At 49.2% G+C, this 21,275-nt stretch overlaps 1 protein-coding gene across 2 annotated transcripts; it reads left to right on the top strand.

The window, feature by feature from the left end:
* The first annotated feature begins 1,784 nt into the window (after positions 1-1,784).
* Positions 1,785-20,991, top strand: GSK3A (glycogen synthase kinase 3 alpha). 2 transcript variants are annotated; one of them, XM_083455454.1, is made up of 11 exons: positions 1,785-1,883; positions 4,563-4,750; positions 4,838-4,921; positions 6,196-6,306; positions 10,914-11,044; positions 14,482-14,588; positions 15,195-15,292; positions 16,479-16,574; positions 17,847-18,033; positions 19,196-19,297; positions 19,467-20,991. In XM_083455454.1, the coding sequence occupies exons 1-11, from the start codon at positions 1,856-1,858 to the stop codon at positions 19,541-19,543; spliced, it is 1,209 nt and encodes a 402-aa protein (XP_083311580.1). In that variant the 5' UTR covers positions 1,785-1,855; the 3' UTR covers positions 19,544-20,991. The 2 variants fall into 2 exon arrangements, with proteins under 2 accessions (XP_083311580.1, XP_083311579.1); XM_083455453.1 differs by lacking the exon at positions 1,785-1,883 and adding an exon at positions 2,229-2,682.
* The last annotated feature ends 284 nt before the right edge of the window (positions 20,992-21,275 follow it).

The raw sequence follows: 21,275 nt of genomic DNA on the forward strand, positions 1-21,275 counted from the left end.
TTTCGATCAGCAAGCCCTAGGAGCTGAGGCTTTAACCCACAGCGCCACCTGCGTCCCTGGAAGGGACCATAAGGGTCATCTATTCTACTCCAACCCCTTGCAATGCTGGAATCTCTTGCCCAACGGGGGGCTTGACCTCAAACCCACAACCCTGAGATTCTCATTCTCTACCAACTGAGCTATCCCAATTATAGTCAACCAACATCCTGGAGGGCCACTCATGGGTATACCTGGGGGGGGGGAGGGAAGGGCAGCTGCCCCCTCCCATATCAATAAAAAGACATAGCTAACTGAGGTTCTGTCCCCTCCCCAACAAAAGGCCAGCCCCACCCCCCAACAAAAATCCTGGTTATGTCCATGGGGCCCCTGGTCATTATTTATAAATTTGAAACTCCACATGTAAATGTGCATATGCAAATTTTATGAAAAACTGCACAACTCTTTTTCCGCTGGGGAAACAGCAGTGTGCAAGTGGTCACCCTATTTGTTCTTGCCTTCATTAGCTCTGCAGGTGTCCAGTGGGAGAAATATAAAATAGCCTGCAACCTGTTTAAATAATTATTTAATAACCCGTTTAAATAATTATTTAGGGGACAAGGGCTCAACAAGAAAGACCTGGTTATGTTTAGAATGATACCGCATAGAGAAATGATAAGAATAATGATCTGTTGTGAACTTGACGGAAGTTACAATAGATGAGCTTTCCTGTTTTGGCTCATCTTCCTTTTTCTTTTTCTTCTATTTTTCTTTTTTCTTTCCCATAGTTACTTATGTTCTGTGCCATGTATTTTGATATTTTTTTGTAATTTTTTAATCCCCCCCCCCATTATTATTATTAACGAATTTTCTTTTGTAATTTTGGTTGTCTATATTTATATGTATTTGTTCAAAGCAAAATAAAAGTATTTAATAATAATAAAAATAGCCTGTAACCTACACACAGGTTACGTTCCAGGGATTGTGCCTAAAGTCAAAATCATAAAACTGTAGAGCTGGAAGGGTCCCAAGGGTCATCTAGTCTGACCCCCTGCAATGCATGAATCCTGCCCACAGCAGTCCCTGGGTGGGCTCGAACCACCAACCTTCTGGTCCACAGCCGGATGCACTGACCCCCTTGCCAAAACCTACTGGATCCAATGCTGGGTGGGACTGCCAAAGTCATTTTCCCCAGAACCATGCACCCATTCTGCTCTCTTTTATTTCCTTAGACACGTGCAAAAAAAGCTGAATGTGCGTAAGTTAAATGCATGTTAAGTTATTGGCTTACTTACTGAGCTGTAACTAGCATTTTCCCAGAGTGCCTGTCAGGGCGGAAAAGGCAGTGTATGAATGAATAATAGAATTAGTTCCTGTATTTTCCTCCTTGCAAGTAACGGTAGAGAAGAGACCCACTCCATCTGCTCCCTGGAAGTGCTGAGAAAACTACATCTCCCACAAACCCCCTACGGGAGCCGCGCAGTGCACGCCGGGAGCTACGCCGCTGCCCCAGTGTGGCACTGCATGACGGGAGGCCTAATGCCAAGGAACCACTCGACACCAAGCGAGAATGGACCGCCCCACCGAATAACGCGCTGGCCTTACAAGAGTGGCGGGCCTGAAGGGCCTCGCGGGCCGTTCCCGAGCCACAGCGGCCTCCCATTGCCAATCGCGGCCCTTCTCGTCGCGGTGCACGATGGGAAGTGTAGTCTGCTAATTGTTGAAAGGACAGGGGGGGCTCCGCCAAACGCGTCACGGGGCGTCCGCGCTGAGCGTATTGGGAAAGCGGCGGCAGGCCGCACCGACGCCGTCTCCCATCGTGCACCGCGCCGCGGCCTTATGAGGCCTCGCTCCGCCTCCATTGGGCTTTGAGGCGATAATGGATATCAGAGCGAGATGGGCACAAGGTTATAACTCTCTCTTGGTTTTCTGGTGGCCGAGCGGCGTCTGCGACACTCCCCGCCCTGCGGCTCTGTATGACCCTCTTGGCTTCCCGTACGGCTTCCTTCCCAGCCTCCCTCTTCGCCTCACAAGAGGGTCATTTTGCTCGCGTCTCCGGATAGGTTAGCCGTCCTCGCGCGAGGGACGCTGGGAAACGCAGTCCATCCATTGCGCTCTGCGCTGAGGAGTCCGGCCGGATTGTGCGCCGAGTGACTCCATCTCCCGTCCTTCCTCGCGGCGGCCGGCTAGCGGTGCGCTCGGCATCCTGGGACTCGTAGTCCCCTGGCTCTAGCGGGCTGCGGGGCGTTTCGGGGCTAGGGGACTCCATGTCCCAGCATGACCTTCGGCAGGAGGCCGAGCGGCCCGCCTCCGCGGCGCCGCTTGTGGGAAATGGAGTCCCGCCTCCGTTAGCGAGTAGCGAGGCGGATGGTGGCCGGGACTCCATTTCCCATCCGCTCCCGCGACAGGGCCGGGCTGGGCCGGCTCCCGAGCCGCCTCAGACGGAGCCAGCCAGCCAGCGCGGCCCCCCTTCCCTTTTCCCCGGTCCCGGCCTCACCATGAGCAGCGGCAGCGCCGGCTCTTCCCGGCCCCGGACGAGCTCCTTCGCAGACCCGTCAGGCGGGGCTCCCGCCACGGCGCCCGCCGCGCCAGGCCCCACCTCGGGGGCAGCGCCGGGGGGGAAGCCCGGGGGGGCTGCCGGGCCTGGGCCGGGGGGAGGCGGGACCAGCACGGCAGTCGGCTCCTTCCCGGGGCTCAAGCTGGGCCGTAAGTACCGCCTGGGTCGGGGGTGGCAGTGGGGAAGGGGGAGGGGGGGGGACAAAGAAGGGGTGGGGGAGGGGAAGAGGTGGCTTGAATGAAATCGACCAGAGGAAGAGGAGAAGGGCTGGGGGCTGGGGGGGGGGGAGAGTTGGGAAAGGGCGAAAGAAAAGAGGGGTGCTAGGGAAGTGGGGGGATGGGCGAGAGCTTGGGAGGCGGGGACAAAGGAGGGGGAGATGTGGGGAGAAATGGGACCAGGGGGAGTATCTGAGGGTGCTCAGCCTTTGGGGTGGCTGGCATAGGATGGTAGGGAGGAGTCTCCGAGAGCCACACCTGCTCTTGAGGGTGGTGCCAATTTTGGGGGTTCCGGAGGTTTAGGCAAAGGGAAGCGGGGTGGGGGGACGGGGGTCCTACTTGCCTCCCTGGGCTCTTTTGGGAGGGAGGGTGGGATATAAGCCTAACCAATGAATGAATAATCGAGGAGGGGACATGTTGGAAATGTGCCCCTTAGGTTTGAGGAGGCGTGTGTTTTATTTTGGAGGGGTTTGCTAACTGGCACCAGTGCAGGAGAGAGCTGGGTCACTTGGCATCTCAGGGTGGTGTTGCAGAAGAAACGTTGGCCTGGGTCGGTGCAGGGGGAATCTGCAAGGGCTTGAGGTTCTCAGCTGGTGGGACCAGGGCTCTGGGAAAAAGGCTATTTGAGGTCAGCAGCTGGACGAGTGGTCCAGAATTATACTGGTGACGTCAGGATGAAATCATTGAAACCGGGAGGTTAGTAAGGGTAGCCAGGGGTGTTCATTTCCATGGGGTTGAAGGAGGCAGCCTGTGACGGCTGCTGGAATTGTCTAAGCTTTCCTTAGTGCCAATCTGGTGCTGAGCTAGTTTGCGTAGGAATGACACAGTGCCCTCCAGGAGGGGGTTGCAATGAAAGATGGGCTGGACCATGAAGGGGAGGGAGAACGACTAATGCTTGGGTGAAAGAGCAAGGAGAATTGGAGCAGGGTCTGGTTGCCTGGTAACAGGCAGTTCAGAATGGGCGTGGCAGTGGCAGCACAGGTAAGGCAGTGCAGGTGTGTGGTTGAAAGATAGTGAGGGGCGGAGGTGTTGGGTGGAGGGAGGCTGAGGCTCGGCTGGACACTGAGAAGGGAAGCAATGTGCAGCATGAAAATTTAGGCTTTTAGGGGTACAATCATAATTCCATCAATTAGCAATGGCACTTTGAGAAGAGTGGGTGTAGACCAAGACCCTCTAAGCCTCCTAATCTCAAAGGATATTTTATGAGTGTTGCTGTCCACCCCCTTAGGATTACCAGTTGGGAAAAGCACAACCACCCCACCTAAAAATCAGGTTTTGGATATGCAGTTGCTGGTCCCTATTATCAAGTGCTTTGTAAGGTTTAGCTGTAGCGCAGGGAGTTACGATGTGACTTTTTTGGTTACTCATTTGGGTTTCCTTAGGAATGTTGTGTGTTCAGCACCAGCTGTTGGGTACGGGTGTGTAGGCCATTGGACTCAGTGATGAAGCAGCTTGGGGGTGCTGAGGGTCACCTGTTGTTGTTGTTGTTTAGTCATTTAGTCATGTCCGACTCTTCGTGACCCCATGGACCAGAGCATGCCAGGCACTCCTGTCTTCCACTGCCTCCAACAGTTTGGTCAGACTCATGTTTGTAGCTTCAAGAACACTTTCCAACCATCTCGTCCTCTGTCGTCCCCTTCTCCTTGTGCCCTCCATCTTTCCCAACATCAGGGTCCTATTTGGAGCATGTTGACATTGTGTTGTGTTGAGGAGGGTGTGGATAAGTGTTTGGTGAGCGGAAGTCAAGTGGTGCTTGAGATTTCTGCAGCATCTGGAACTCTCACCCCTTTTCTCAAACATTCCCCTTCTTCCAGGAGATAGCGGCAAGGTGACCACGGTGGTGGCCACGCCAGGTCAGGGCCCCGACCGCCCCCAAGAAGTTTCGTATTCTGATATCAAGGTCATCGGCAATGGGTCATTTGGGGTTGTCTACCAGGCCCGACTAGCAGATTCCGGGGAGCTGGTTGCTATCAAGAAGGTGCTGCAAGATAAACGCTTCAAGGTGAGTTGAAAGGGAAAGTCTGTCAATGCGTCTTGCTGATTTCGCCACTTGGGATTCTGTAGCTCACCTCGATCTTCTTGCTTTCAGAACCGAGAGCTGCAGATCATGAGGAAGCTGGATCACTGTAACATCGTTCGCCTGCGGTATTTCTTCTACTCAAGTGGGGAGAAGGTACGGACAGGGGAGGAAATGGAAAATGGTTTGTTCAGAATGTCTGGCAACATTGGTTCCTGTCCATTGGCCGCTCTTGCTGGGGCTAATGGGTGTTGGGGGGTACAGCAACATCTAGAGGGCTGCAGATTCCTCACTCCTGAGTTAGGCTGAGAGAGCAGCTGTGCTAAGGCAGCCTTTGCCTAACTGGTTCCCTCCAGATGTTTTGGGCTACAAGTCCCATCAGTCCAAAGGGGAACAAAGACTATGCTGAGGTCATTCATTCAGCTCTATGACCAAATGGGAATTTGAAGCTGGGTGTCCTCAGTCCTAGTCTATTTGCTATGCCCTTCCATTCTGGCTCTTTTATACCAGAGAGTCCACTGGGGAAAGGTTTCCGGCGAATTTGGATGATTTAGCAGTATATAGTTCACATGATTGGCATGATGAAAGCCGCAATCGGATTGTTGACACTTTGTTCTTACTCTATACAGTGGTGCCTCGGGTTACAGACACTTCAAGTTACAGACTCCGCTAACCCAGAAATAGTACCTCGGATTAAGAATTTTGCTTCAGGATGATAACAGAAATTGTGTGGTGGCGGTAGCGGGAGGGACCTCCAGAACGAATTAAGTTCTGAACCCGAGGTACCACTGTACAGGATAGTCTTACTCTACTTTGGTAATCCGAAGTGGCAATAGCTGTTACGTTTTGTTCCTTTGTGCTACTTCCTAAATCCTGGCTGTTGGGGTGCAGGCAAAGCTAACAGTGATAACAAAATTGAAGCTTCTCTTAATTGACCTCTTTGTTTCCAGCCCTTTGGTGTTTTTGCCAAGATCTAATTGAGGCGCATCTCATCAGAGCTCAGCTACAGGATGCATTTTCATTGCTGGAGCTGAACTCAAGAGCACCTGGAAATAGCAGAATGCCTTTGAGCATAAATACGTAGCACTTAACTGCTGAGGAAGCAGCAGCTGCCCTCTCTGCACCTGGGACTTGAGTTCTGCCTTCCAGATAAGCGGGAGTATGCAACACATTTCTCTTTTTAAAAATTAAGCCCTCATTTTTCCTGTTGCGCTTCTATCCTTCGCTTCTGCAACCATATGAGCTCTTTGTGTAAAAGTCCTTTTATATTATATGAGAGTCTGTATATCTTTTCGAGATGAAAGCTGGGGTTGGGGCAGTCCTAACAGATGTATCTTCAGGGTTCCATGTTGCTCACTGCCATTTGTAAGGTGGAGTTGGTAAGGTGGAGTTGGTTTCCTCACTTCCCTCTTCTTCACAATCTGTTGCAGAAGGATGAAGTTTATCTTAATTTAGTCCTGGACTTCGTGCCCGAGACGGTCTACCGCGTGGCCCGGCACTTCACCAAAGCCAAACAGACCATCCCTGTCATCTATGTAAAGGTGAGTGTCCCTCCTGCTGCAAAACGTTCTGTGCCCAAGAAGACAGTGGCACCCAGGACCACATTTGCACATTGCAATGAACCATGCCTTGCTCTCTCTTCCCTCCTTGCCTAGCAAGAGTGAGAAAAGCAAAACACCATCCCGGATTTAGCATTGCGTCTGAACTCGGGGTTGTTTTGCTCAAACTAAGTTCGGGAAGCCAAGGGTGAACCTTTGCTTCGCATTGTGGGAGGAGCCTGCTGATTCAGGCCAAAGGCCTATCTTGCTGAGCTCTCCATTCCCACAGGGGCCAACCGGATAGGAAAGCCTGCAAGCAGGACTTCCCACCTGTGATTCCCAGCAGCTGATATTTAGAGGCGCAATACCTCCGGCCGCAGAGATAGAACATAAGACTTATTCAGCTGCCACATTATAACCCCACCACATCTGTAAGAACTTGATTGTTTAGTGTGGCAGCACCAGCACGTTGGAACTTCTTGTCTATTGATTTCGGGCAGGTGCCTTTATTGTATTCTTTTCAGTGCCTGCTGAAGGCATCCTTATTTAGATAAGCCTGCCCAGATGTTTAGAAAGTTTGCATGAGTTTTACATTGTTTTAGTCTGTTCTATTGTGGCTTTAACCTTCTGTGTGTTTTAAATTATGGTTATAAATCTTTTAGTGACAATTTTATTGTTTCAATTTTTTTTTTTTAGGTTTTCTTTCTATAATCAAGTGGTGTATAATTTTTATGAACTAAATAAGCAGCCATCATAGCTAGTCCTCCATGGAGTTGCCTAGTACCCTGTGGTTCTTGGGTGAAGGGTGGTTTATAAATTTAATAAATAATAGTAACTATTATGATTAATTAACAACTTACTTAACTGAAAGTTGAGGTTTCCTGGAAGCAGGAGTTGAGTGCCCATAATGTCATATTTTGCATGCTGTACAACAACAGCACATGCAGAGTCCTGAGTGTAATGAATGCTTCAGAAGTTCTGGCTGCGATGCAGACAGACAAGGCCCATTATGGAGCTGCTCTTCCTGGTTTCAACAAAGACGTCCTGGAAAGATGGCAACGGCCAGAAGACGTCTTGTGCCTTCTAGATCCTTTGAAGGGGCAAGAGCCCCCCCATGCGTTGCCATTTTAATGCGTACAATCGGAGGGCTCTTTCTTGCCTCCTCGGGTATTAATAAAGTCGATTGGGATCTCCCATCATTTTTGAAAGCTTTATTTGAGTAACACGGATCGAGAACGTGCAAGAACGTGCACCTTCATTGAGTTTGGAATTAAACACCCCTATTTTAAAATAAAATATCTCTTGTCGGAAAGGGATGATGAAAATATTATTTTAATTTATCGCCTGCCTTTCACCCCAAGGTTAGCTTGTAAGGAAAAATAAGTGCTGGGACCTACCCTCTTCTCTGATTTTAAATGTTGCATGTTATGTAGCAGGTGTGTGGGACCTTGGGGCCTTCGGATGCTATTGCATTACAACTTCCTTCATCTGTAGCCATTTGCCATGCTTGCTAGGGCTGATGGGAGTTACAGTTCATCAACACTGAACGACCGAAGGTTTCCCCCTACTTCTTATATAGGAAAGGGGAAAACCACTTTGCTAACATCCACTGATCCCAGTTTCCATCAGCCCCAGCCAGGCGGCCAGTGGTTAGGGATGATTGACATTATAGTTCTTTTTTTTTATTATTTAAGGGAAAGGGCTTTTAAGTAGTGCTGTGCTCTTTTTACTATCTGAATTTTAATAGATCTGTTTTATATTGTTTTAGTACTATTATAGTCTTAATTGCTTTTTAACTAGTACCTTTTATACATTCTTCACCTTCTGTGTTTTATGTGTTGTTTTAATTTGTGTAAGCTTCCTTGAGTCCTGGTCTGGAGAAAAAGGAGGGATATAAATAAATATAATAATAGTCCAGAAACATCTGGAGGATTAAAGGCTTCCCAACCCTTCCCTGAGGCACTCCTTTTGCCCCTTCCCAATCACAGCTATCTTTTCTCCTTCTTTTGCTAACCTTTCTGAGTGAATGGAGTGAGGTTTTCATTTTTCATTTAACACTTTCTTACTTGCCCGTTCCCACAAGGTCCAAGGATGGGTTCCAGTGACAGGATATGCAATTTGTAAAAACAAAAAAATCACTATAACTATGAAGCATGAAAAATTGTTGCAAATGGAACAGGATAACAGACAGTCTCTAGCTAATTTTTAGACTCCCATTAACTATTTTACATTTCTAAAATACTGTATGTGTACATTCATATAAAGCTGTCTCATACTGAGTGAAGCTACGGGTCCCTGTAGCCCAGTATTATCTTGTCTGTCTGGCAGTAGCTCCCTGGGGTCTTTGAGGGCAGAGAAGGGTCTTTTTCTGCTCCTTCTGATGGGATGTGCTGTGAATGGTCCCTTGTCTTTGTGCAGTTTGTCTGCTGGTGGGGTTTCCCTATCAGTAGCGAGTAACATCTCTGCTTAAGGACCTGTACTGACCTATAAAATATATATTAAACATCAATAGACTTCTCTTTCCGATCCCACCCCTTTTCTCAGTTAATTTTGAATTTTAATGGCACTTCTAGTCCTTTTGAAGCTTCTCCATAGATGAGGTTTCTGTGGTTCTGTTTTCTTCAATTACTGCTGATTTTGTTTTGTTGGTTTTACTTCTCTTGCAGTTTCTGTGTTTATTTGGAAGCAGCCCTGAGTTTGATTTTCTTTTATCCTAGAAAGGCTGTGTGTAAATAAAATTGGTGCCATGCCACAAGTCACTGTAGCTTTTCTGATTGTAAAGGTAAAGGTACCCCCGACCATTAGGTCCAGTCGCGGTCGACTCTGGGGTTGCGCGCTCATCTTGCACTATAGGCCAAGGGAGCCGGCGTTTGTCCGCAGACAGTTTCCGGGTCATGTGGCCAGCATGACTAAGACGCTTCTGGCGAACCAGAGCAGTGCACGGAAACACCGTTTACCTTCCCGCCGGAGTGGTACCTATTTATCTACTTGCACTTTGACGTGCTTTCGAACTGCTAGATGGGCAGGAGCAGGGACCGAGCAACGGGAGCTCACCCCGTCGCGGGGATTCGAACCGCCGACCTTCTGATCGGCAAGCCCTAGGCTCTGTGGTTTAGACCACAGCGCCACCTGCGTCCCTTTTTCTGATTGTAGGGAATCCTAATAGGAATGGCAAGGTTGGGTCAGAGCAGTGACACAGTTTTTCGCCCAACAGTGGCTAAACTGAGGTTCATGGTTCTGACGTGGCAGTGATGCCCATTTGTGTTGCTGAACCACGGTAGCTGGGACTTAGAGGTATATTGTAGTTGAACGTGGAGATATCGGGTTGTGGCAGAAGGCTCTTTAAGCCGCCAGATGCCCCAGTGAACAGAAAGGTGGAGAGGTACGTGATTTTGTTGATTTCCCCTCATGCTCCTTCCTCAAATCTCCTCCAGTGGGTTGGGGGACCCTTTGAACAGTGTGGAAGATGGCGCTGGAGCTGCAGGAAAAAGGGGAAATTTACATAAATCACCTCTGCCCCCCCCCTTTCCCATTCACAGAAGCTTCCGCTGGATCAAAGAGCCTTTCCACAGTTGGATACAACCCAGTGCTAATTAGTTTGTGTGGATGACAGCCACTGATGAGAATCTTATGCATTCCGCCATTCAGGGCAAATGCAGGGAACAACACGTCGCTGTGCCACAGTCTATTTTGCACTGAGGTTTCTAACCCGCTCTCCCCACCCCAACAATGCCGATGCTCAAAGCGGCCAACAAAATGCAGGCAAAATAAAAAGAAAACATCAGGGTAACAGCAGTCCAAATAGATGCATAACTACAACACACCAGAAACAGAATTTTAAAGAAAAGGCCTAGCTTTTGGTGGTTGCTGCCAGAAGACGGCTGTTTGGTAATCAATATGTGAACTTTGGCCTTTGAATGGGATGCGTGTGTGTGCCTGTTCTCTTTGAGTTTTTCCTCTCCTCTTAGGCTTCCCTTTCTGGCCTGCTTTCTTTCCCCCTGACACTGCTCCCTCTGTTGGCCTTCCCAGACATCTGTTTTCACCTCTGCTGGACATTGGCCTTTTACACACACACACACACACACACACACGGCTTCCTGGGATTCTCTGATTTGCCTTCAGTTTAGTATCGGAGCAGCTTAGCAAATGACAGCAGGACAGTCTTCCTCTTTCCGAGCCCGCTGAGACATTAAGGGAGCCCCATGGGCTGCGCCACCACCGCAAATCTTTTAGTTCGAGGATGGAGAACCTGTGGCTGCCGGCAGGTGTTGCTGGACAACAACTCCCATCATCCATGGCCATTGGAGCAGGCCAGCTTGGGCTGATGGGACTTGGAGTCCAGCAACATCTAACAGTGGCTACAGCCATAGGGTTCCCATCCCTGGCTCCCAAGTCACATGCTGACGGCCATTGCATCATCCATGACATTAAACTCCATAGGTTGGTTATACGTTGAGCCTAAAGTGCTTTCCCTTGCTTGCATTTTTAACTTGCTGCGTCCCCACCCATGACTGAGCCAGGGTCTCTGAGCGAAACACCTCTGTACGCATTACATCATTTAAGTTACTGTTTTAACCTAAATGCCTGTCGTCTCCCTCTCCCCCAACCAGGTGTATATGTACCAGCTGTTCCGCAGTCTTGCTTACATCCATTCTCAAGGCGTGTGTCATCGGGACATCAAACCCCAGAACCTACTGGTGGACCCCGACACAGCAGTACTGAAGCTTTGCGACTTTGGCAGGTGAGAGAAGCACGGAAGCAGCTGTTCCCAGCACACACGGCCCCATAGAATGGACTTCGGCCCTTGTGTGATGGATTTACAAAACCCCCCTTGTGCTCCAAATACACAAGTAGACTTGTTTCTGTCCGTGACCCATCATTTGCTCAAAATATTCAGCCAAAGGTTTGCTTGGTTATTTCATACCCATATGTGCGACTCGACTTCTGCCGCCTCTCGTGCCTCCTTTTCCCCTGTTGCATAGCTCCATCATTCTACAGGCCTCAGATGTTAATAATAATAATAATAATAATAATAATAATAATAATAATAAATTTATTTATACCCCGCCCGTCTGGCTGGGTTTCCCCAGCCACTCTGGGTGGCTTTCAACAACAAAATTAAAAATACAATAAAACATCAGATATTAAAATGAGGCTTCTCCACCAATTAGTTCCTTCCTTCCTTCCTCCTTCCTTCCTTCCTTCCTTCCTTCCTTCCTTCCTTCCTTCCTCCCTCCCTCCCTCCTTCCTCCCTCCTTCCTCCCTTCCTTCCACCCTTCCTTCCTTCCTTCCTTCCTTCCTTCCTTCCTTCCTTCCCTCCCTTCCTTCCTTCCCAATGCTTTCCCTTCACATTTTTGACCGACCTTTCCCCTTCAGCAGTTTGACCACCCTGTGACATCTCAGGGTGCAAATGGAGACTCGTAGGCTCCAGTCTTTAATCAACAAAGGCTGCAGCTGGCTGACATAGTTAGTTGGGTTTCTGAGTTCAGGGTGCAGGTTTACATACAATTTTGTGTGTTTTGTGCAAGGTAGATTTGATTTAAATCACTAGTCGGTAAGACTTGATTTAAATCATTTTTTTAAAGAAAGACTCATTCTTGCTGGTATAATATTAACATTTACAACCATATGAAGGTTTCACTTTTGGAATAATAAATTTTCAGAGTAGTTTTTACAGTTATATAAAAAACTGCTGATTTGGTTATACTATTAGAAATACATAGACAGATAATTATGAAATTATTGTGAGGTTTAGTAAGTTAACTTTCTATTTGGACAACTTTTTTCTGCTGTATTTTATTGGAAGGAGAAAAATAACCATTTCCTTAATAAAGAATTTTAAAAATTATTTAACTAAAACAATAACATAGCATATGTATCCGTGTTTGTTAACTGATGTGGTTAAACATTTTTTTAAAAAACCCAAACCTTAGACTGACAAACTTAAAACAAATCCTTATTTCCTGATGAATAATCTTTGGACTGTAATGCAACTTAAATAGAAAACTAACTTTAAAAAGATTTTTCCTCCAAAAGCATTTTATTTTTAAAAATCCAATTTAAATTTAAAAAAAAACCCTGATTTTATTTATTTATTTACAGTGGTGCCTTGCAAGATGAAATTAATTCGTTCTGCGAGTTTTTTCGTCTTGTGAATTTTTTCGTCTTGCGAACCACCACTGTGTATTGACGGTTTCCCATAGGAATGCATTGGCGGTTTTTTAAAAAAGGCGCAAGACGCTTCGTCTTGTGAAGCAAGCCCATAGGGAAATCCGTCTTGCGAAGCAACTCAGAAAACGAAAAACTCTTTCGTCTTGCGAGTTTTTCGTCTTGCGAGTTTTTCGTCTTCCGAGGTACCACTGTATTTAAAAAAATCATTGATTTTTATCCACCCTGGTTTTGTGGTCATAGGCCATCTTTGTCCTCCCTTCCCTTTCATCTTACAATGACTGGCAGCTTACCTTGCCGTCAACGAACTTCATGCTGCTTTCATAGCTCACTGAAGCAGCTACTTGGTATTGCTTTATGCTGGTTGACCTTTTTATGGGTAACATCTTAAACCTGCTTTGGGCCCCTGCTTCTCTCATCCTCATCAGCCCTCTGAGATGGAGAGAGAGAGGGGAATAGCCAGCCCAAGGTCACCAGGGGCAGATTGAACTTGGGTCTCCCCAGTCCTAGTCCATCACCTTAATTATTACACCATGCAAGCTGTTCTTTTAATTCGTTTAATTGATGAATTAGTGACTTCATCAGGTGGTTTTTAAAAAGTCCTTAATCAAAGAGTAGACTTGAGCTATACAGTGGTACCTCGGGTTAAGAACTTAATTCGTTCTGGAGGTCCATTCTTAACCTGAAACTGTTCTTAACCTGAAGCACCACTTTAGCTAATGGGGCCTCCTGTTTCTGCCGCACCGCCGGAGCATGATTTCTGTTCTCATCCTGAAGCAAAGTTCTTAACCCGAGGTACTATTTCTGGGTTAGTGGAGTCTGTAACATGAAGTGTACGTAACCTGAAGCGTATGTAAGCTGAGGTACCACTATGTTGTATACAGGAGATTCTGAGTAAATATTCGGAAAAACTTTCTGACAGAGCTGTTCAGCGGCAGAACAGACGCCTATGAGAGGTTATAGACTCTCCTTCCTTTGGAGGTTTTGAAGCAGAGGTTGGATGGACATCTGCCTTGGATACTTTAGCCAAGATTCCTGCATTGAAGGGGGTTGGACTAGATGACCCTGGGGGTCCCTCCCAGCTGTAAGATTCTATGATCCTCACAACAATCCTGTGAGGTAGGTTAGGCTGAAAGAGAGAGGGAGAAAGTGCAGCTGGTTGAAAGGTCACTCACTGAGCTTCAAGGCTGAGGAGGCGTTTGACCCCAGGTCTCTTAGTCTGACACTATACAGTGGTACCTCGGGTTACAGACGCTTCAGGTTACAGACACTGCTAACCCAGAAATAGTACCTCGGGTTAAGAACTTTGCTTCAGGATGACAACAGAAATTGTGCAGTGGCAGCAGAAGGCCCTATTAGCTAAAGTGGTACCTCAGGTTAAGAACAGTTTCAGGTTAAGTACGGACCTCCGGAACGAATTAAGTTCTTAACCAGAGGTACCACCTCAGTTCTCAAAGGATGTGATGTGCCACGCTGGTGTGGCAGGAGACGATAGCAAATGTGGTGGGAAGATTCAAGGATAGTCGAAAGAAACATTCAAACATTTCAGTGTAGCACAGTCATACCTCGGGTTACAGACACTTCAGGTTGTATTTTTTTCAGGACCGCCGAAACCCGGAAGTACTGGAATGGGTTACTTCTGGGTTTCGGTGGTCACACAGTGCCGTTGCAGGTTGCAAACGCTGTGGGTTGCAAACATGCATCCTGCACGGATCACGTCCGCAACCTGAGCGTCCACTGTATAGTATCTTTTTTCTTTTTGCAGAATACACATAGATATCTTTTCACAATGAGAGCAAGAGCATCATGTGATTTTGAGGACAACCCTAGTTGTGTTTTCCAGTGTATTTCTTCTCAGTGGCACAAGCAAAGTTTTATTCTGAAAGAGTGGCCCATAGAAAAAAGTTTGAGAACCACCGCTCTAACTGCCACACCACACCGTCTTTATCACACCCATCCATACTCTCACTGTCTTTATCACACCCATCCATACTCTGCTTCCCTTTTCAGTGCAAAGCAGCTGGTGCGAGGAGAACCCAACGTTTCCTACATCTGTTCTCGCTACTATCGTGCTCCCGAGCTCATCTTTGGAGCCACGGACTACACCTCAAACATAGGTGAGTGCCTGACCCCACTCTTGCATCTCTGTGGGGTTCAGACGCCTCTGCAGAGTGAATGTCCTCTCATTGTAACAAGTGAGTGGGACCTGGTGGCTGACGGAAGAAAGCTTTCCTGAATTCTGTAATGCCCCGAAGAGGTGGATGCCTGAAACGTCATCCATTGTGAGATGCAGTACGTCCTAGCTGGCATTATGTCGTAAAGCAGGGATGGGGAGAATGTGGCTCAGCAGATGTTGTTGGACTCCCCACCCCATCAGCCTCAGAGGTTGTGGTCCAAGAACATCTGGAGGACCAGAAGTTATCCATCCTGCCTTCCAGAGTCTGCACCATCTAGCTCATTGCTGCCAACACTGACTGGCAGTGGTTCTCCAGAGTTTGACAAAATACTCTTGCTAACTGGATTGGAGATGCTGGAGGATCTGACCTGGGTCCCTTCCACATGTGGAGTTTGTACTCTACTTCTGATCTCTGGCAGGAGTCTCTCTCCTCTGCCCACCCATTAATAAAAGGAGAAAGTTGAAGACTTCCACTTCTAGGCAAGGGGTGCTGCTTCCCTCCCAGGAGGCCAGGTTTCAATGAAGTCCCCGTCTGCTTCCTTCCTAGATATCTGGTCTGCTGGCTGTGTGCTGGCAGAGCTGCTTCTGGGGCAGCCTATATTTCCTGGGGACAGTGGAGTGGACCAGCTGGTGGAGATCATCAAGGTAACGAATTGATCATTTACTCTTTCTTGCTGGGCCACTCCAGCTCAAGTATTCAAATAAACACTCTTGTGGGCTCCCTCAGTGTTTTTCTAACATCTTACTCTTGCCTGGTGAACCCTGTGCATTGCAAATGAATTCTGGTGTGCCCCTGCTTGGTTCATGTGGGTTGTAGTCACGCACCTCACCTTCATGCACAACCGATGTGACAGAAGACAGGTGATGGTGCACAAAATGTATTGAGGTGGGGGAAGTGATAGTCTCTCCTTGCTGATCTTGTCAATGAGGAACCACTGAAAAGAACTTGAAGCCCACCCAAAACACAGTTTGAAGGCCACTGGCGTACTCTTTCCTATGGACATACCTGCTTAGAAAGGGTTTGTTACATCAAACAGAGGACTATGGGTCATCCTTCCCTTCATGACAGGAGCAAGCCAGCAGTAAATCACACCGAGCAAGTTGGAGTTAACTCTTTACTAGTGAGAACAGGATCTGCACAGGTGCGTCAGGCCTGATAAGCGCAGCAACTCATCTCTGGCAGGTCTTGCCCCATGAAGCCATTGCTGAGACTGAAGGTCCCTGCCTCCCCACAGCTGCCTCAGTTCCCTCCTCACTAGGGTTTTCCCCAAGCAATCTGAGACTGCACCTGCATGAAGCTAACTTCTCTGCCCTCTTCATGCCTCTCCTGGTTCTGGGAGATGAGGGAGGGGAGCTAGTTGCAGCAGGAGGGAGAGACACCTCTGCCTCTTCCCCAGCTGGACTCCTCTCTGCCTCTTGGCCTCCCTCCTCTTCTGCTTCTGCTTCAGATTCTGCACTTGTCTCTGCCACAGACTCTCCCTGCTCACTAAAGCCTGTTACCTCTTCAGCTTCTGACACCTCCTCTTCCCAGTCTTCTCCCTTTTCTCCCCCTGATCACTCACCACCACCACTCGCCAGTTTCTGAGCCTTCTTCCTTTGGGGTTTCCCCGGCTGGTTCCTCCCACCATCCCTCTGTGTCCAACCAGTCTGTGACCTTTCATTTGGACACAATTCCTCCCATCCCATCGAGATGCCAGTAAGACATTGTGGGTAGGGGAGGAGAGCCGAGACGTCATCCCAACATGCTTTGTGACTAAAATACACTTCCCTTCTGTAACTGTTGAGTGTGACATTCGCCCCCTCTTCTTTCTCTCTTCCCCACCCCCCAAAGGTGTTGGGGACACCAACGCGAGAACAGATCCGAGAGATGAATCCCAACTATACGGAGTTCAAGTTCCCCCAGATTAAAGCGCACCCCTGGATAAAGGTAAAGATGGTGGGGGAATACCGGGGTAGGTGGAGGTTGCTGTTGTCCTCTGCTCAAAGTGCGGGGAGGCTCTTGCACAGGCTTGGGGAATGGCATCTACTATGCTGGATCCCTGTCTCCCCACTCCACACATGGTGGGCCAAGTTGGGCAGGTGGGTGGGGCTGCCCACTTGTCAATCAGCTGCCATCACAACAGCATCAGGCGATTCCCACCCCGCTGCACAGAGCACCATTCTCTGCAGACCCCAGCAGCCGGCCGATTGGCAGTGCCTGCAAACCTCCTCTTGGTACAGCTATACCTTTACCTGCCCCACGCTTGACACTGCATAATGCTGGGTGTAGTGCAGGTGGGCCCAGTTAGGCCTGAGGCTTCCCCACAGCTGCTCAAGGGTATCATTGGAGAGGGACAGTTGGGGGAGTTTTAGCTGCTTGGGGAGGCTGCGGCACAGGTTTCGCTCTCCGTTACCCTGTACGTTCCAGAGGCTCCTCCTAATTGCTTGTTGTTGATAACTTGAACCCACCAGTTAGGGTCTTACCTTGTGAAGCAGCAGGAGGAAAAAAAATAATTCCTTCTATGTCAGCGTTTCCTAAACTCGGGTCTACAGCTCGGGAACTCTAGTCCCAAAACAGCTGGAGACCCAAGTTTGGGGAACACAGCTATGTGACAGCAAATACCGTATTTTTCCATCTATAAGACGCCCCCATGTATAAGACGCCCCCTATTTTTTGGGGGTCAGATTTAAGAAAATGGGAGGAGATGTATCTGTGTATAAGACGGCCCCTAATTTTTGACATTATTTTTTAGGGAAAAAACCTACGTCTTAGACACGGAAAAATACGGTATTTACATATTTATCCCACCATTCTTTATGAAGAGCTCAGGGTGCCAAAAAAGGCCTTTATCCTTACAGCCAACCTGAGAAGTAGGTTAGAGAGCGAGGGAGAGAACAAGCGCGATCTTGGTGCAAGGTCACCTGATAACCTTCAAGACTGGACAGGAGCTCGAGCTCCGATATCCCTAGACTGGTTACATAACTCTAGCCACTATGTCGTGCTGTCTTTGAGAGCGCACACTACTCTCTTCAAGACTTTTACCGGGGGCTCCGTCAGTTCTCTGCTTAAAAGTCATTGGCCGTGATAAAGGTGGGCATATTGCAGAAAATGCACATGTGAAACTTGTTCCTTTGCATGCAACTCAAGTAGCATTTTTCAAGTGGACGGGGAGTGGAGCTGCATTGCATTGTGGATGACCTCTGGTGCCCCCCATGCCAGGTGTTCAAGCCCCGCACGCCGCTGGAGGCCATCTCGCTGTGCAGCCGGCTGCTGGAGTACACGCCCGCCACCCGCCTCTCCCCACTGGAGGCTTGCGCCAACAGCTTCTTTGATGAGCTGCGCGAGCCCAATGCTCGGCTGCCCAACGGCCGCGACCTGCCCCCCCTCTTCAACTTCAGCCCTGTGGGTAAGTGGTTGGCATCTTGGAAAGCAGGCAGAGTGGTGGGGCCGAGGGGGGTGTCAGGCAGGGGGCCTATTGTCAGGGTCCTCGAGGAAGCACAAAACATTTGCTAGAGAAGACTTTGGTGCAGGTTAATTCCATCTCCAGATGTGGCCTCACTGGGCCAGGAATTGAGTGGATGCTTTTGAATGTTGATTATTCAGTTTACTCTGCCACTCCACAGTTTTTCTTTTGCTGCTTCATTGTCCTCATCATTTTGGGTCCTTGTTATCCCTGCTTATGGGTCAGTAATGTAAAGGTCGTCCCCCAAGATGGTTGTTGGCAATGGAGTGCGCCTCCAGGGGTGAAGTCAAACCACTGTGTTAGCAGCACCAATGTGACCTCCCTGAGGTGCAACCCTGAGCATGGAGGTCTTGGACTGCCCAGACGATAAGACCCCCCCCTCTCAGCCTCACTGATGTGTTCCAAAAGAAAGCAGAGCAATGTTTGGCACCAGCTTGGCTGCAGGAGTTGCTGGAAAGAGTTGTACAAGGTGCTATCCAACAGCCTTAGGGACTCCGCTCCAGATTTGTGCAGACTTTTTCTTCTTCTTAAGATATCCTGTGAGGCAGCAGAGGTTTACGATCAGAGTTTCCTTCTCCTAGATGGGCTCCCTTCCCAGGTTGACAAGCCCCATCTGCCCCTCACTTCCCTCTGCAGCACGTATAGAAACCGCCTTCTTGACTGTTGGACCCACTATTGTTCCACTCTGCTGGAGCCTGTTGCTGCATGCAGGGGAAGGCCCTAACTCACTGAGGGCTTGAGACTCAGTGCCACATTGTACTCCATGTATTCTGCACAATGGAGGTAGCTAACCTGTCCCTACTCCCCGCGAGACTCCCAGCGTCTCCCCACACCAATATTGGATTAGTGACATGGTTAGTAATTCTGTGGGCCTCAGCGAGCTTTCTCCCATTTTGTATTAACTGTTTGATCAGAACTTTAAGAAGAACCTCTCAAGCTCAACCCTCTTAACAACAGTTCGGAACCTCTGGGAAATATCTGAAACACCCCCACCCTATTTTTTTCCATGTAATTGTGGGCTAGAACTCACTTCATCAGATGCATGAAGAACGATCTTCCCTTGACAGATACCTGTGTGGCTGATCCACTCTCTCTTCCCTTGCAGAGCTATCCATCCAGCCAGGGTTGAACACAAACCTCATTCCACCACACATTCGATCCCAGGCCAGCTCGGTGGGAAGTGTGCCTGGCTCCACAACTTCGCACAGTGAGTGCCTTCATCCTCTTGGGATTTGGCGCGAGAACAATTGTGGGCTTGGGTGGGTTGCTCCTTTCAGGGGCGAATGGATGCTCAAGTAAGGCCACTCTGATGCATTCTGGGAACAGAGTAGAGGGTTCAGTATCACACCTGAGGCCTTTCCTTTCTCTCTTTGCAGGTGAGGGGAGAATGGGAACCGACAGGAGCCAGGTGACGCCCGGGGACGGAGCAGGACCCATCGCCAACACATCCTGAGGGGCTGCTGGGCCGGGGGGCAGGTCCCCTCCACTTACCCCCTACCCTCCAGGCCACCCACATGGACTTCTCTGAACTGTGAACGTGGGGGGGTGGGGAAGCAACGGTGTGGCCTGGGGGATCATGTGGAGCTTGCCTCCCGTTGGCCAGTGGGGAGGCCAATCGGAGACGAGACGGCCACGGGGAGGGGGAGGGGGCGGAATTCCCTGTCTCCCTGAATCACTTCGCGGTTCCCTCCCATGTTGTCCCATGATGCCTCGGCACGGGGAGAGGGCAGAAAAAAATCCCATGGCTTAAGGGCTCCCTTTTTCAAAAGCAGTCAAGGTTGGTGCCTCTGGGGAGGGGGAGAGACCCAAGAGCTGCCACCCCACCCCACCCCCATTTCTCTCCTCCCCTCCCCCCTTTCCCAAGGATGGCCCAGTTCGATTTTAACTTGCTCTTGTTTTTAACATCCCCGAGGGATACAAAAAATGTTTTATTTCCAGTCTCATGTCACCCATGCTCTCCGAACTCCAACCCTGTGGCCCCCTCACACCGGTCTGGTCCCTCACTGGGTGTCCCTCTCCCACCCCAGACCTGTCTGCCTCTGAAACACGGATGCTGTATTTTTAAGCGGGTCAGTCTTTCCCCCCTTTTCGTTTTCTTATTAACCCCAATAAAATCCAACTTGTCCCTTTCAGGTGGGGAATTAGGACCGTTCCTCTTCCCTGAAAGGCCTCCCTCCCCTCCTCATTTTGCTGGCTGTGCCTCCACCACAATCTCTTAATGGGAACAAGAAACTCCTATCCCCCTTGCCTTGGACTGTGAGGGGGGCACGGCCAACCGCACCTTCCTCTTCCAACCCTCCCATACGTCATGGCACCAGGATTTCTTGTGGGAAATCCTCCCCCCCCCCCTTGCCCTCAGTACAGGCTGGCGTTGGGAGCTGTTCCTTCCCCAGGCAGGTGGATAAATTTACAGCAGAGCTTGCTCTGAGTTTCAGCCGTGTCTGCTCCCCAGCACCGCAAATCAATGATGTGGGTGGATGAGGGGGGGGATGTTCTCTCAAAGCGGGTGGGAGGGGAGGGAAGAAGAAGACAAGTTTTAATTCCATGCCCTTTCTCTCTCCTGCTGTAAATACATCTCTTCTTTCCCCATCCCTCTCCCTCAGTGGCTTCCTTTCACCATTCTCCCTGTAAATAGATTATAATTTTTTTTTTCTTAATGCAACGTTGCAATGATTGCCCCAAACCCCATTTCCCTCTCCATCTTCAGATCGCTCTAGGATTGAAGGTCCCCCCCCTGGGGAGCCAGGGTGCAGCCTGTGGATAAATTCCCCCCACCTCCCCATGCCCATTCCTCATCACTGCCCCCCCTCCCTTCCAACATTGTGTGTTAGTTTCTTTCTTAGGTTTTTTGGCTGTGTACAGACATCCGGTTCAATAAATTATTGGCATGAACGGAAAGAACGGCATGGAGCTCCTTATTATGGGTTGGGACAGGGGAGGGTCTTGGCAGTGTGGATGAGCTGGGAAAGGCAGCAGGTGAAGCCACTGGCAAGGAGGGAGATTCCTGGTGGTTAAATGTTTGGTGCTGCCAACCAGAGGCTTCCAAGCTTACTATCATATGACCACGGCTTCCCTATACTTAAAGGTAAAGGTAAAGGTACCCCTGCCCGTAAGGCCAGTCTTGACAGCCTCTAGGGTTGTGTGCCCATCTCACTCAAGAGGCCGGGGGCCAGCGCTGTCCAGAG

Source organism: Podarcis tiliguerta (genome assembly GCF_965153285.1).
Source record: "Podarcis tiliguerta genome assembly, chromosome: 8".
NCBI classification, from domain to species: Eukaryota; Metazoa; Chordata; class Lepidosauria; order Squamata; family Lacertidae; genus Podarcis; species Podarcis tiliguerta.